Below are 16,100 nucleotides of genomic sequence, written 5' to 3'. Positions count from 1 at the left end.
GGCCAAGCTCCAGACCTTCTCTCGCAGCCAGTGAGGCTCCTGCCTGCTTGTTGATGGTTCCTGTTATCTATGCAACTCCAGCCTGCAGAGTTGTAGGTTTTTCACTATATTTTCTCGCATCACCCACCTCCTCTGCCCCCTCGGGGTGGTGCCAGGGATGGGGGCTCTGTTCAGCTCATGGCAGCTCCTCTCTGCCGCTCCTTCCTGCTCACGCTTCTCCCCAGCATGAGTGCCACCCGTGGGCTGCAGTCCCTCGGGATGAACAGGCCTCCCCTCCGGGGGCTGCAGGGCAATCCCACGCCTGCAGCTGCCTCCTTCCCTGCCCTCTGTGCTCCCAGGGCCCTTCCTCACATTTCTTGCCCTCACACCTCGTCGTCTCGGTGCTGTTTCGCTCTTACTTAGGCACATTTTCCTCAGCGTGCTGCAGCCAAGGGGCTGGGTCGGGCCCTGCGGCAGAGGCTGGGCAGACTTCCTCACAGGGACCCCTCGCAGGGACCCCTCACAGGGTCACCTCAGAGGAAGCCCTCACAGGAACCCCTCACAAGGACCTCGCATCACTTAGAAGTGCAAGGAAGCTTTCAAACCATTACCCAAGCCTTTTGTTGACTATTTACTTCCTTTAATGTCAACGCAGGCCTATTAAGCGCCATGGGGGAGGCAAGGCACGATGCCTGTGCGGCCCAGCAGCAGCCGGGTCCCTGGGCGCGCCCCCGTTCAACCAGCAGCCCTGCTGTCCGGGCTGAGGGGAATTGTCACCACCCTGGGAGCATGCTTACACCGTGTCACACTTGCAGGGGTTGGCTTGTGCTAATATTTGTATCATTTGTTTGGGAGTGGTGGGGGGCACCACCACTGTGTGGTGATACTGGTAAGGGTATGACAGGGTTTATGTTCCGTCCGGCATGAAGTCCTGTTATAAAAGCTGCTATTAAAAAAACCACAATATAACTCTAGTTTTGGGATCGGCAGGACAAATTTAAACGATATATACGGGGCATTTCTGCCACTTCTTGAAAACGGAGGCTTCTCTGTCTAGAAACGGTGCAAAACGCCGCGTCCCGAGGAGAGGCCGACGGGCGGGGCCGGGCCACCGCTCCCTTTCGCGCCGGTAACTGTTCGCTCTGCCGCGGGCGGCCCCCACGGCCCCCGCCCTGCTGCCGCGCCCTCCCGCGGGCCGGCGCCCTCAGCCGCGCTCGCACCGGCGCCGCTCCGAGAAGGGCCGCAGGCGGTTTCCCGCGTCCACCTTCCGCGGCGCAGGCAGCCTGAGGGGCGGCGCGGCGCTGCAGCTCCCACTGACGAGGGGTCGGCCCCCGCCGCCCGGGCAGGCCGCCCCCCACCCACGGCTGGGCTGAAGCAGCGGTGACACCGCCCGGCCGGTCCCGTCCGCCGTCCCCGAGGTCCCCGCGGTGGGCCGCGCATCCCGCCCGCCCCCGCCCCGCCGTCCGTCCCCAGCCCGCGCGAACCGCCAAGCCGTGAGGTGGCGCTGCCGCCCCGGCCGCCCCATCGCCGCTCCCTCCGCCGCCTGCCCCGAGCGCGGCAGGCGGGTCGGCACGGCGCGGCCTGCACCATGGAGGCGCCCCCCGTCACCATGATGCCCATCACGGGCGGCACCATCAACATGATGGAGTATCTGCTCCAAGGTAAGCGGCGGCCCGGCCGGCCGGCAGCTCCCGTCCGCCGCTCCGCAGAACGCCCGGCGGCCGCGGGCCTGCCTGCCGCCGCCGCCTCGGCCGGGGGGCAGCCTCGGGAGCTGGGTCTGAGGGGGGGTGCGGGGGGGAGGCGGCGCGGGCCGGCGGGGTTGCGGCGGCCTGCGCTGCGGGGAAGGCTCCACGCAGGCGGGCGGGGAGCGGGTGACGGAGCTGCTGCCACTGCCCGCTGCAGGGAGCATCCTGGACCAGAGCCTGGAGAGCCTGCTGCACCGCCTGCGCGGCCTGTGCGACAACATGGAGCCGGAGACCTTTCTGGACCACGAGATGGTGTTCCTGCTGAAGGGGCAGCAGGCCAGCCCCTTCGTGCTGCGGGCGAGGCGGGCCATGGACAAAAGCGGGATGCCCTGGCACCTGCGCTACCTGGGCCAGCCAGAAATAGGTGACAAGAATCGCCACGCGCTGGTGCGCAACTGCGTAGACATTGCTACTTCGGACAACCTGACAGACTTCCTGGTAGAGATGGGCTTCCGCGTGGACCATGAGTTCATGGCCAAAGGGCACGTGTTCCGCAAGGGCATCATGAAGATCATGGTGTACAAGATCTTCCGCATCCTAATGCCAGGGAACACCGAGAGCACTGAGCCACTCTCCCTCTCCTACCTGGTGGAGCTAAACGTGGTAGCGCCAGCAGGACAGGACATTGTTTCTGATGACATGAGGAACTTTGCTGAGCAACTGAAGCCTCTCGTGCACCTGGAAAAAATTGACCCCAAAAGGCTTATGTGATTAAAAAGCTGGGAAGGCATTGGTTTTATTAAGTGTTCCTAAAGAGGGAACACTCTAGGAAAAAAAATTTCCTAGTTTTTCTAGAAAGCCTCCTGAGGGCAAATTAAAGTAGGAAGAAGTTTTATCAGTTTTATCAGTTTTATCAGTTTTATCAGTTTTATCAGTTTTATCAGTTGCAATTAATGAGTGCTTTTTTCCTTCACTTGTGGATGTGAACAAAAGGGAGATGCATAAATACCATTCAAAACATCAGTAAATGCTCACAATGGTCATTTTCCTTCTCCTGTTGGGGGGATACGCATTAGAAAGCATATTACCTAACAATCCAAAACCATCAGACACTGGAATTCATCCTTCTGTGTACCCACATCCTGGTGCTGCTTGCCTTTTTTTTTTTTTTTTTTTTTTTTTTTTTAAAGCACAATTCATGTATCCTACCTAGTCATCCAAATTTTTTCCTTTGTATTAACTTTATAAAATTGATTATCCTTTAATGCAGGAGGTGTTGTTTAATACAGGCATAAACCCAGGAACTGCACAAGAACATGTACACATTTACAACAGAACAGTAAAGCAGTAGCATGTTACAGAACAGCTAGGGCTTAAGATACTTCAGAACGAAACAGTGTCTGATAGAACCAAAGCTGGAGTTGGCAAACCATTCAGCAACATTAGAACTGCAAAAGCCTTCAAAGCTTTTAACGCTGTTCCATCTTTTTCACTTACATTGGGTATAGCGGTCAGGTCATGAGAAAGCAGTGAATTACATGGGTTTGACTTCTCACGCCTGACAGCAGTATTGAAAATCGGCACAGATTTGTTTAGCACCTGTCTTGATTAGTAGGATGGTTAGTTACCCTCTCTGTATTTCAGTGATAATTGAATTGGGTTTGAGTTTTCAAATACAGTTCAAACAAAATAAGGTTGAGAAAAACAACAAAGCAGCTTATTTAAATTTCTCACAGACCACAACTATTTTACCCATTACTAAAACCTACCAAACCCTTGTCAGAGACATTGCCACCCTTTAGCACCACACAACTCTAGATGAGAACTAAGGGCCAAGACCACTCCCACAAAAAACTTCAAAAAAAGCCTTTTATGTTAACAGCTCCATTTTCAAGGCAGAGCTTGCAAGAGATAAGCCATGACAAGTGGCTTAGTGCTGCCCGAGTGCAGTGTCTCAAGTGTTCCACTGATGCAGGCTCTGCATATGGGGTGTGGGGACAACAGAGTACTTAACAGTGTTCTCCAGCCAGTGTTTTATGTTGGATACATCACAATGATTTCCAAGAGGTACAAGGGTGACTGCCCATTGTCTAGACTGGAAACATTTTCTGGAGGCTTATGGACACACCTACAATTCTTTTCATACTCAGGCATGACTTGCCCTCATCAGACAGCACACTACCCTCGTCCTCTGAGTCTGGAATTTATTAGTATGCTGTCACAGGGCATAACTTCCTGGGGCCAGGGGCGATGAGCAGGGCCCAAAGCTCTGCCTGTGCCTGAGAGCTGAGCGTGCTGGGTTGCTCCTTGATTCAGTTGCAGTCCCACCCCTGCAGGTGGGAATCCTTAGGGCTGTTGTCATATCCTGCCACTGCAAGACTGGACACTTGCCACAGAATTCCACAATCCATGACTTGTTTCTTGTGACACAAAATTTAGAGAGAAGTCCAATGGATCAGAAAAGTTGAACATTGCATGCCAGCTTTTCCAAGCAGTAGGTACTTTCAAGTACCTTGAACACACAGAAAACACTTAAGCACATAGGTCCTTCCCACTGCATCTGAAAGGAACTCACAAGGTAATTTACCTTCCAAGTTTCTTTCTAAGTAGAGGGGCAAACAAATCACAGAACATCGATACTAGTATAGTGGTGATAAGACAGGAAAATCCCACATGGGATTTCAGGCACACCAGCTCAAACACAATGAGACTTCAGATGACAGTATGTCTGACTATTGCTTCATTGAAGTTATCAAAAATAAAAATGATCACTTGAAATAGTTCTTTTCACAGAGGATTAGTTTAAACCTTCAAAATTGCAGCAGCCCACATTACCAGCCTTCCTAAGTCTAGCTGTAGTCTATGCATAGATGAGACAGGTGTGCAAGTGTTGCGACGGAGGGAAGACACAGTCACTCAATATGAGTGATCAGCAGACTTCATTTATTGTGCCTTACAGTCATCTTTTATACCTTGTTATAATTAGCTCATACGTATTACAAAAGTTAAGCTCATTATTGGTTAGTTGCCTAAATACCAAGCCCGCCCCTAGTTTCTCTTCTGTAGTTATCTGTTCCCACCTGCAACATTCTTTTCCCACCGAAATCTTCCTGTTACTGTGTAACAAGGACAGCCAAAGACAGTGTATTTTTGCTTTACTTCAGGTAAGCTGAGAGCCATGTGCATTTTTGTCCAGCCAGCTGGACTACGTGAACTTTTTCAGCTAGCCAGTTATCCACAATTCCCCCGTTTTTATTTTGGGCGACATAGGTTTGGTTGACCATTTTCAATAACAGCGTTTTAACACAGGAAAATACACAGCCAACTTATAAAATCTCAGTTCAGAAGTATAATTCCTGAAATACTTGAAAAATAAAGTTAGCTTGAAGATTTAATTTAGATGCTCTTTCTGTTCCAGTGATATAAAAAGTTTAAAAAATTCGAAGGTAATTTTAAAGTTCTGAACATGGACTAATGCAAGCTCAAAACCCAAAAAGAAACCAAACTGATGTTTGACTAGGAATATTTGCAAATATTTTAGTGGAAAATCCCTAATCATTAACAATTTTCTGTCCAAATAACAACTGCCCTTATGCAACCAACCAGTCCATACATTTTCTGAAGAATACCTCATTGATATCAAAGAATTAACAAAGGGGGAAAATTAGTTCTAAGCTATGTACATTCATAAGTGGATTTTTCAATAGTTACATACAGATTTACACACTAAGCCATAATGGCTTGTAGGTGATACACACAAGAAGAGTACATTGCTTATCTGTCTGAATGTCTACGCTAAATTTGACAACTATGCCACAAGCCAAGCCTACATGGGTGCTGTGTGTTATGCACGTTCCTTAACAAACAGAAGTATAATAGACAAATTCCCACAATCTAGTCCCCAACCTAATTATATTATTTTGTAGCCAATTAAGGAAAATAACACAAATGTGCACACACCTTTTAGTTCAGAACCAATCTGTGATAAAAGGCCTTAGCCTTATGGCATCATCGAATCTTAACGAGTACAGTAATTAAAAATGCAGTCTTACTGTAAGTGCGATTTATGCTGACATTCCCTCAAATGCTACACGTATTTCTCACTCAACTGCCTCAAGTTAAAATAGTAGTATTTGTTAATATGTATTAAAAAATCATGAATTCTCTACAACAGCAGTTGACTTCCATAACACTATGTAAGCAAAAGAGGCTTAAGATGGGTTTTCTGAATACTAACAATTTATTTTAGACTGTCTAAACTCAGGTCTTGAAAGATTTCACTCTACCAGACATAGAAACACTGTTGCACTCCAGTTGTGATATCCCTTTTCCCAAGCTGTCACATGCATATCTCGCTCAAGCAACATTATTGTCAAAGTTTCTCTCTGCTACATAAAAGCATATTGCACTTGTAGACATAAAAGACAGCACCCTTACTTAGGTAATTACCTTATTACCTCATAACTCTTAGTATCTCTGATTTCATCACTTCAAAAATTCACCAGAAGCAGATAAAACCACAGTATCAGACTAAACTACACCTTAACTGCTGATTCAAATAAAGGCATTCTCTTCCAGATATGCCTAATGCTTACAAATAATTTTGGCTGGTTTTGATCAAAAAACTATTATTACAATAATGATCAAAAATAACAATCCCATTTGCAAAATGCCTTTAAGCCAGCCTCCTAGTCCCAACCAATTTCCACATTCAGAATACAGCGTAAATATAGAATACAGAATAAATTACCTCCATCAAGGCAAAAAGGCTTCTTTTTAAACACAGAGATGTTTGCTAGTTCAAGGCAGAAACCCATTTCTTCTAGGTGACAGCTGAAGCACTTTTTTGTTTGTTTGTTTGGGTTTTTTTTTGGTGGGTTTGTAATCAAGTCCGTATTTTCCCTTGAGAAGCTTAAGCTGTTCCTCTTGTTTCAGGAGTGTTTCCAACTCTGAGTTGTCGAATAGGTCCGTATTTCCCCAAAATATCATACATTTCCTCCGCTGTGATTTTATACGGCAGGTTCCGAATATAGAGGATCCGATTGACCTCTGGGGGCAGCCAGATGTTAGCTCGCTTGGCCGCTTGCATCGCCATGGCGCCGATCGGGGGGGGGGGGGGGGGGGGGGGGCCGCCTTGGAGAGAAACCGCGGCCGGGAAGGGGCCTGCCGGGCCGCGCGCCGCCGCTCGCCGCCGCCGCGGGGTCCCGGCTGCTATCCCATACGCTAACAACCCGGGTAATGCCTTGTTACAATCTATGTCCTGCACGCCCCGCTTTTCTAAAAAGCATATGAGCGAATCGTACGCCGCTTGTCTCTCCATACCTTCGTCAGCGCTGTTGCAGCCTTTGCGAGACTTCGGCGACGCGTGGCCGGCGGGACCCTCTGTAGGTGCTCCCGGGCGCGGGGACCGTGCCCTGCCGCCTCCTGCGCTGCTTTCAGGACCGGTACCCGAATCTCCGTCGAACCGTGGCTCGCAGGTTCAGCCCTCTGTAGGGTCCCTGCTCGGGCGCCATTTGCCGCGACGGAGGGAAGACACAGTCGCTCAATACGAGTGACCAGCAGACTTCATTTATTGTCCCTTACAGTCACCTTTTATACCTTGTTATAATTAGCTCATACGTATTACAAAAGTTAAGCTCATTATTGGTTAGTTGCCTAAATATCAAGCCCGCCCCTAGTTTCTCTTCTGTAGTTATCTGTTCCCACCTGCAACATTCTTTTCCCACCAAAATCTTCCTGTTACTGTGTAACAAGAACAGCCAAGGACAGTGTATTTTGCTTTACTTCAGATAAGCTGAGAGCGATGTGCATTTTTGTCCAGCCAGCTGGACTAGGTCTATGTGAACTTTTTCAGCTAGCCAGTTACCCACATGCAAGGAAAAAAGCTTACTGCATCTGTGGTTAGAGCCGAATTAAAATGGATACTTTCAGGCCACTAATGCTCAAAGTGTATCCTCTTCCTTCACCTAATGAAATACTTTTCTCCTACTATGAAACTTAGCTTTTATAGGTAGAGGCTAAAGATAAGGATAGTGATACTATTCATAATACACACTGGTAAATTACGTGGCATAACCCTAACTACTTACCCTTCACTGCATCTAGGGTCACGTTACACTGTAGTTACACAGACAGCTACAGAAGAGCAAAATCTCTCCTTACTGGAAAATATGTGTTTTTTTAAAATTACACACATAACTTATGGGTCAAGCATGTGACTGTATTTTTATTTTATTTTGGGGGATTTCTTTGTGCCAGCTAAAATAGCTGAATTCTTCCAGGGCAAGTCTTAGCTCAGGACTATGTTACTTGTTGCAATACATTACCAGAGGCCTGGTGCAACTAAGCTTTTGGTAAGTCGTCTTTTTGTGCAAGTGATGCCTCCATGTTATTTCAAATTGTTCCTCTAGTCTTGCATACTTGTAAGGTTTCTACAGCTTTATTCATTACTACACAAAAAGTAGAAATCCCTCCATAACAAATAAAGGTAGGATTGTTGTTGATCCCTTAGGCACCAGCTATTTCAGCTATTAAAAAAAGCTTCCTCTACAGAAGCTCATCTCTTTTTAAAAATTCTTCATATTTCAGAAAAAGCCACATGTTTATCCTCTGGCACTCCTCAGCCTTGGACCTCTCTTCTTCACACAGAAACTTCGATGATGACATTCATTCTGTACAGATGAAAACAAGAGCTGAAATACTTTGTAAGTGCTCTATATTAGGACTATACTGTACAGGAAATTTTTTTAACATGCCTCAAAATGTGGTTTTCTATATATGAACTAATGTGGCATTCAATTTTTCATCTCTGTAACCTCAGTGATAAAAGCAAACTGCTTTCCTGTTAAATGTTTTCCATACAGTATAATGTAGATTACTTCACACATGATCTAAAAGTTGTTTATAAAGTATAATGTTTTAAATAAGTTTCTCTAAAGCACTGAAAGTTGATAGTAACTACAAACCAGGATTTTTCTTAATTTTTTTTTTAATACTTTCAACTTTTAAATACTGGTTTTAGATTTGTGATTGTAACATGGAAGAACCAACTTCTTTCAATTTTTGAAACTTATTAGAATCATAAAGCTATTATAGAACAGTTACAGAGTCTACACAATCAAGGTACTCAAAAATATGACTCATGTTTTAAGTCTGTAGATGAACAGTGGCAATTCAAATACAGTGTTATCTGTACAATTTGACAAAAATACAGGTGGACAATCTGATTAAAGAGAATCTGCACAACTTCAGATAAGCTAGCTCAGCCCGATTAAATAAAAGGTAATTTCCCCCCCCGCCCCCCCCCCCCCCCCCAAAGTGCTTGTCAAAATAAGAATGTTCAGGTTCTCAGACAGGAGAACAATGACAGTCTCATCCTCATTCCTAATACAAGTTCCATCAAATCATTTCCTTCAGATCTAGTTTGGCAGCATCCAAATGGCTACAGATATTTAGAGAATGGTATCTAATGGAGATGATTGTTGCGTTCTCAGCCCTTCAGACTGGTTCTGCTTCTAAAGACATCCAGTCTAGAGTCAGGAGCTGCTTCTGCCAAGACCACCATAGCTGTATAAATACTACTGAGCCATTAACAGGAAAAAGTGAACTCAGAGCACACAGATACAGAGCAGTGACTGAAGAGAGTGATGGGCAAAAAGAGAGACAGGTCGAATGTCTTAAAACCATAATAGCAAGATCCCTTCCAGAAGAATCTAATGGCTAGTTACACACAGACAATCTGAGAGTCCTACAGAGAAGTGTCCTTTTTTTTTTCTTCATTTTTTTATAAAGAGGTCAATTAATACCCATTTCTGTATCTTGCAACTCCTTCCATATTCTTAAAGAAGCCTCTCAACATTGATGGGGCAGGGCTAGCTGTAGTGAAGTACCAGTGCCTTTATCTAAAAGTAAACGCTATTCTTTACAAATGGTATCTGTAGTGTAATTTTATTTACAGAATAAATCACAAAAGTACATCACATTTAGTGCAAATGCAACTAATGATATAAATTTATATACTGCTTTGTAAACTTTCCATACCTTCATAGAATAAAGCTATCCAATTAAATTAATAAACTTGCCTGTGTTCCAACAGTTACCAGAAATGGCAAATAAGGAGTTAATTTCTTTCTATTTTGGATTTCATTTTTTTTTTAAAGTTCCCATCAGTGGCTATGGCGGAATGTACCATTGCTTGGTTGATTGTAAAAAGATGAAGTACATTTGAGGTATAAGATTTTTTTTTAACATCTCTATATAAAATGCTCACTGGTGATAGAGTAAACATGTACATATTTTCATCTTATTTGCCTTACTAGCATTACCATATAGGCACTTTTCTACATGTTCGAATTAACAGAGTAACTCTGTAATAAGGCATATTCCATGCACACCATTAGAGAAAGGCAAATAAAAAGGGAAGTTATATGGAGCATGAAATCTGCATGCATGTATTATGCATGATTTCACCCCTGCAGAGAAGATGAACAGACTGAAGTCTTTCAACACTGCGCAGATCACATTTAATCATTTACCAAATCTTCACTGAGTTACTATATTTTCAGGCACCTACCATACTATATCAAATAAGACTTTCGGCTTTCTTTTGAAAAAGATATGTCTCAAACTTCTCTTGAGATAGCACAGGTTAGTGAAACACTGAGCAATCTCCGAAGGGTTTCCAGCTATGGGACATGGACAAAAGACCTCAAAGCCAGTACCAGTCTGCCACAGTCCTCTCCTAATGAGCATCTCCAGAATCAAAGGCAGGCAAATATCTGACATTTAAATCCTCACAGCAACTAAAGGGAACTTTTCCAATAAGGACTATGCATTTTTATAGCTCTGACAGGTTTTTGATCAAGAGGCAAGTAATTTTCTACATAAACCTCATATCATGGCTTTATCAAGATGAGGAAAACACATGCAGGATCTGAAAATAATGTACTCATCCTCATTCTAGACTGGGAATGTTGCCTTATGTAGTTCATATTACTTCAATAATTACTATAGTGTACCTTCTCACAGTTTTGGGAAAGCCCTGGATATCATGCAAGAAAGCAGTCCACATACAGCATGGACAGATGACTTCTAGCTTTCAGGAGTCTCTTGCCCTCTCATACAGAACCTTCCTAGGTATTTCTGGATCATGTTTAATAACAAAAATTCTGTAGCACATATTACAGAACTAAAAAATACAATAGAAATATAGATATATCTGGAAAAAATAAAGCTTTTCACACTCTTACTCCTTCAGAACTGGAGATCGTCATAGGAGTAAGACAATAGAAAAGGCAAAGTCGTAAGGATATTGACAGCCCTCAGGTATTAAGTGACATTTTATGTAACAAGATGATTCATTATAGAAACCAGCAGCAGTGAACTGTGATTATACAAAGCAAAACAAAACCTTCCAATAAGTCACCTGGGCTTTACTGAAGTCCCTCCCCTCATCCTCCCCAAAATACCACTAGATTTTTGTGCATATAAAGCACATACAGTATGCTATATGTGCATTTGTCTTTTGTGCTTTTTAGACATGCACAAGAACTGCGCGAATATCTTAGGAAGGCTGACTGAAATTCTGCAACTTGTTTAAAATTAAAGCAGTAACTCACGTTGCTGATTCAAAGTTGTACATGTTCTTTTAAAGCAAGCAAATAAAAATAGAGCCATATACATGTTATCAATACATGTATTTATAATTACACACTGATTCAGCAAGAAAAGTTAGCAGGAGAGAGCTAGTGTTAAATATTCAGCCCCACGGTGTTGCAACACTTCTTCACTTCAGTATAGAAAGCCTAGAACTTGGGCCATAGAAGACTGTAGATCCTTTGTTCCAGCATGGAGTGCTCTATGCATGGTCACTTCTCCAACGTGGAATGCTCACCCAGTCTTGTTTGGATTGCTGCAGGTAAGCAAAGACAAAAATACAGCACTGAAAAGTTTGAACACTAAGAGGAAAACAAGAACTTGTTGAACACCTTAAATAGTATCAGCACTGCTATCATCACAAATGAACTGTTTGCTCGTGACGGCCATGTTTTTAATGGTTCACCTACACTAGGTCTCCAACAACATACACTGAAAAATGTGAATCGTTACAGGGCTACCTGTTACAGAGGGATCAAATAAATAAGACTTTTGGAGTCTGACATAATAAACAGAATCCAAAAATAGAGGTAGCTTATCTCATGCCTAGAAGCAGCGATTAAAAACTTATTTTCAGATCATGCTGTAATACTAGAATTACCACATGGAATTTGATGGTTTGATACGAGTTACACATAATGAAGTACGCAGCAAGAGTCCACACTAACAAGAATTAGAAAAGAATACTTTGACCATCAAAATATTCTATCAAATATGCAATTATAAGAATTTAAGATATTAAAACATCACAAGGCTCCAGAGAGACTTCACTCTGTTCTTTTCAGAACAAGTGTAAAATGCCTGTGGTAGCTGAGAAAAAACAGTATCTATTCATACTTCTTCATAAATTAAGACGTGTGCAAAAACATACAACTAATAAAGTCTACAAAAATTAATACTTGGTAACTTGTGGAGCCCTTATTTTTCATCCTAGTAATACACATGAATTAATGAATGTTTTAAACTAAGCACCAAATTTATGCCAATCATAAAACATTTCTAGATGGAATACTTCTGTTTGACCTTAAATTTACACAAGTGAATGAAGAATGAAAAAATTAGCGTATACCTGCTAATACTAGAATAAAATAGGCTTTCCTGCTGTTTTCTCTTGCACGTATGATGTAAAACGCTTCAAGAATTTTGGGTATTCTCGTTTTGCCACTGCCCGTAACACTGATGCTGGTGCCCATCCTCCTGGGTTCACTAGAAGTAGACAGGAAGAAAGACACTGAAATACAGCAAATCCACTAAAGGCTAGAAAAGAAAATTCAAGTTTGTTATTCCTGCAACTCTTTCTGAATTAAGAGGGAAGAGTAACGATCACCAAATATTTATATGCCCTTACAGCTTAAGCTTAGTCCAATTCTATGATGCCACTATTTAAAAAACATTAAACATGAGTGTTGTGAGTCTTTGGGGGATACCAAATGGATGATGATATTCTTTAAGTACTTCCAAGAAACAACAGAAAACCGAGACTTAAGTCACTTCTTATTTCAAAGAAAAGAGAAGCCAAACTTAACTTTCCAGTAACTGCTGCATTTGTCTGTGGAATTGCTACATGGCTGTTGTCTTACAAACTATTTTTTAAAGCACTTAAGATTCAAATGAATTCTGAACTATGCTTCAATTCACAGGGGAAGTATTTTGCTGAAAAAGCTGTCACTTCACATATAGTCATAGTTCAGAATTTATCAATGAAAATGTGTTTAAGTAACCGGGAAACTTCTAAAAAGGAAACAAAGCAGCTTACCCCATAATTTAATTATTTATTTAGTATTATTTATACAGGATTTAACACAGATCATATCACTCACATGGCAAGGATTTAGGGAACTAATTTTTCAGACTTTGACTCTCAGTAAGCCATGTAATAGGTGGTTAAAAGTAATAAGCAGGTGAACTACTCAAAGCGTTTCGTAGCTACAGGAGAGGAGCTATTAAGTATGTAGCTCGTACTACAATACACTGCTAAATACTGGGCCAGTGACAATACAGTTTGGCTTTAGTAACTTTTCAGTCAATATTAAAGATACTATCAGTTAAAAAGGCTAGATTATACAGCTTGCAAACATCCTCATATTTGCTCTTCCCTACACTGAGGGTACAAACTGTATCTTCACTGTCAGCAGCTTTTCAGCCTAACAAGATGAATTGGAGGGAAAAAATTACAGCAATACATGAAAAAGACATACTATTACATTACTGAAGCTAAAAGCTATGCCAAGTCATCCCAGTTGCAGACAGTTCTGCCCACCCTCCTCCACCCCAAGGGTCTGTACTTAGGACTGAGCTACACACCATTTCCGTTTATTCCTCCCAGTATGCCACAGAATGAATTAATACATTCTCTAATTCATGTAGCACATTAATTCAAGTGTTTTTGACCATGAAGACCAGAAGTGTGACGCTATATGTAAATGTAACAGAAAAGTACACAAGGCTTTTTTTGCCAGTATTCAGCTCCCCAGAATTAGCTTACGTCACAAATGCCATATTGAAAAATTTTAGACTTACCATTAGCTACATATGTAATCTTGCATAGGATGTTGTCCCTGCTTATTTCCTTGTTCCCCTCTGGTGGGCTTACTAATGTCTGACAAATCATAGCTATATTTATTTTGGCACGGACACAGCGATTGTTCAGCTGCCAAAAAAATTAAACATTTGTAAGTCTCTACATTTGTTCCAGCATACTTAGCTGCTAACATTTCAATCTACTATGAAGTCCAGGACACCTCAGAAGCTGTGTTTCTGAGAGTGTGCATTCTAGCACTACATGGATGTAACAAATGTGTGAAATGAAAGGTACATGGTGAACTGGGAAAGGGTTAAACTCAAATGCCTGAATCTCAGGTTACTGCTTGCTTAATAGGTATTACAAGTGAATTACTCCAATTACTGTGACAAATGAGTAGAGAAACATTTAAAGAATAATGAATCAGCATTTACAAATACCAGTTAAGTCACTTGTCCCTGGTAAGCTGGCTATGGCATAGCAATCAGCACAGAAATACTCCACAGAAAATAACTCACTGCTACTACCTGACAGAAGCAAGGCAGAACTGCAAGATGGAGGTTTAACAGATTCCACATCTACAGTTATACAAACCTACTCCTGTATCTGACAATATGTAAGAGTTATTGATTTGATTCCACATGAAATCAGCTCAATTCTTTAAGATGTTTACAAATCTCCAGAAATTTTGCTTGTATTCTACTGCAACACCTTAGGTCTGCCAACTGCTGAGGTAAGGCAAGAAGGCTTTTGGCTCAGAATGCTCTCATCAGGTCACTGCATCACCTAGTTTAAATAAACTAGGTTTTTGCATAGCCTCCTCAACTCCCACACATTAGTATTGCACACGCATTATCACGTAATGGAAAAATATTACCTTAAAAGCAGAAGTTGACAGAATGAAAATAACACTTACAGGAGCACTGTCATGTTCCACTGAGAAATTGCACACAATCCATGTTTCAGGATCATTTTCACTGAATGCTGGTATCTTTCTGATGGCAGACAAATATAGCACATCCCTTTGAGAAGCTGGCCACACCCTCTGCAGAGAAACAGCTGAATATAAACTTTCCTAGTTTTGCAAATTAAATACTTACTATCTTTAAAAGCAAAACACAAGCAAGGCAAACCAGGTTAATCACATTATTTAAGTTTCTTCAAGTTAGTTATTTCATTTTCAAAACTGAAACAGAATATAGCTGTTGTACAGATGAGTATCAGGTTATATAGCTATGCTTAATTTTTAAAAATTTAAGGCAAAAATTTAAGGCCTTTGAAACACAGAAAGCCAAGCTGCAATGACTTTTTCAGCAGACAAACAGGAAGAGGCAGTTCCCCTCCTGTTCCCTCAACCTGAGGTTTACTTTTTAGTTAATACTTGTAAGACACAAACTGAACTAGTATTTAAGTATAAAGTAGATGCATCCACAGTTACTTAAGTCTTCAGAGAGAGGTGTAGAAACATATTTAAAACATGTATTATTTCAAAAAGCTACTACTTCAGTAAGATAGATTTGGTAAACTGGTATTATCTAAGAGAGTTTCAGAAGCAAAATGTCTGACAAAATAAGAAAATATTGAAGAGCCATTTTCCTGACACTCAATAGGGTTAAAAAGTCTAGCCGTTACTATAACACTATACACTTCACACAACTGTCTACTTAAACTTCTGTATTGTAAGAGGACTCGTGATTTTAAGGTAACTGCATTACTGACAAAATTGTCAAAGAAAAATATGTGGTTTAATATTTGAGTATACTAATACTTGGAATCATGCAAGATTAAAGATGAATCTGTACACTTCATTCCCAATTTTTTTGAGCCTTTAAGCTACAGTTGTGGAGTTATAATACAAAGGAACTTTTTAGTAAATTTACACTAGAACTGGCTGCGGGAGGAAGAACATAATGAAATTACAAGAACAAATGTTGAACCAGCAATTATACCACCTCATAATGCAAATATGCTTGTCAACTAATTGTGGTCAGCAATAATTTGCATCATTTCAAGAAAACATATGATACAGTGGTATAGGTTTCTTCCTTGTAGTCAAGTGCTGATTTACTGTTTCCGTTTGCTTTAGATGACTCTTGCCTTTCTGACAGTGATATATATTTAAGAGATTAAAAGCAATTCTCATTTGTTATTACAAGCTCTATCAGGCACATGCACAACCAAATATGCTATCAAGACAAGTCTGAAAAATTGATGAAGTTGCAGTTTAATACAGAACTTGTTCTGAAACAGTTCTGAACAGT

General features: G+C 42.0%; 2 protein-coding genes across 4 annotated transcripts in view; one reads left to right on the top strand and one right to left on the bottom strand.

Annotated features, from left to right (window-relative positions):
- Positions 1–1,440: 1,440 nt before the first annotated feature.
- Positions 1,441–2,575, top strand: MED18 (mediator complex subunit 18). Its single transcript, XM_080373303.1, has 2 exons — positions 1,441–1,640; positions 1,882–2,575. The coding sequence occupies exons 1-2, from the start codon at positions 1,568–1,570 to the stop codon at positions 2,433–2,435; spliced, it is 627 nt and encodes a 208-aa protein (XP_080229429.1). The 5' UTR covers positions 1,441–1,567; the 3' UTR covers positions 2,436–2,575.
- A 7,020-nt stretch (positions 2,576–9,595) lies between these two features.
- CERT1 (ceramide transporter 1) overlaps positions 9,596–16,100 on the bottom strand; it is a 79,361-nt gene continuing 72,856 nt past the window's right edge. For all 3 annotated transcript variants that reach the window (XM_080373292.1, XM_080373290.1, XM_080373291.1), the window contains 4 exons: positions 14,756–14,884; positions 13,839–13,968; positions 12,388–12,524; positions 9,596–11,574 (listed from right to left, as the gene is read on the bottom strand). In XM_080373292.1, the coding sequence (XP_080229418.1) occupies positions 12,397–12,524; positions 13,839–13,968; positions 14,756–14,884 (387 nt within the window). In that variant the 3' untranslated portion in view covers positions 9,596–11,574; positions 12,388–12,396. The remainder of the gene's footprint in view (positions 11,575–12,387; positions 12,525–13,838; positions 13,969–14,755; positions 14,885–16,100) is intronic.

Source organism: Falco punctatus, assembly GCF_963210335.1.
Source record: "Falco punctatus genome assembly, chromosome: Z".
NCBI lineage: Eukaryota > Metazoa > Chordata > Aves > Falconiformes > Falconidae > Falco > Falco punctatus.
The sequence above is the reverse complement of the archived record's forward strand: the minus strand, read 5'-3'. Positions and strand labels throughout refer to the sequence as shown.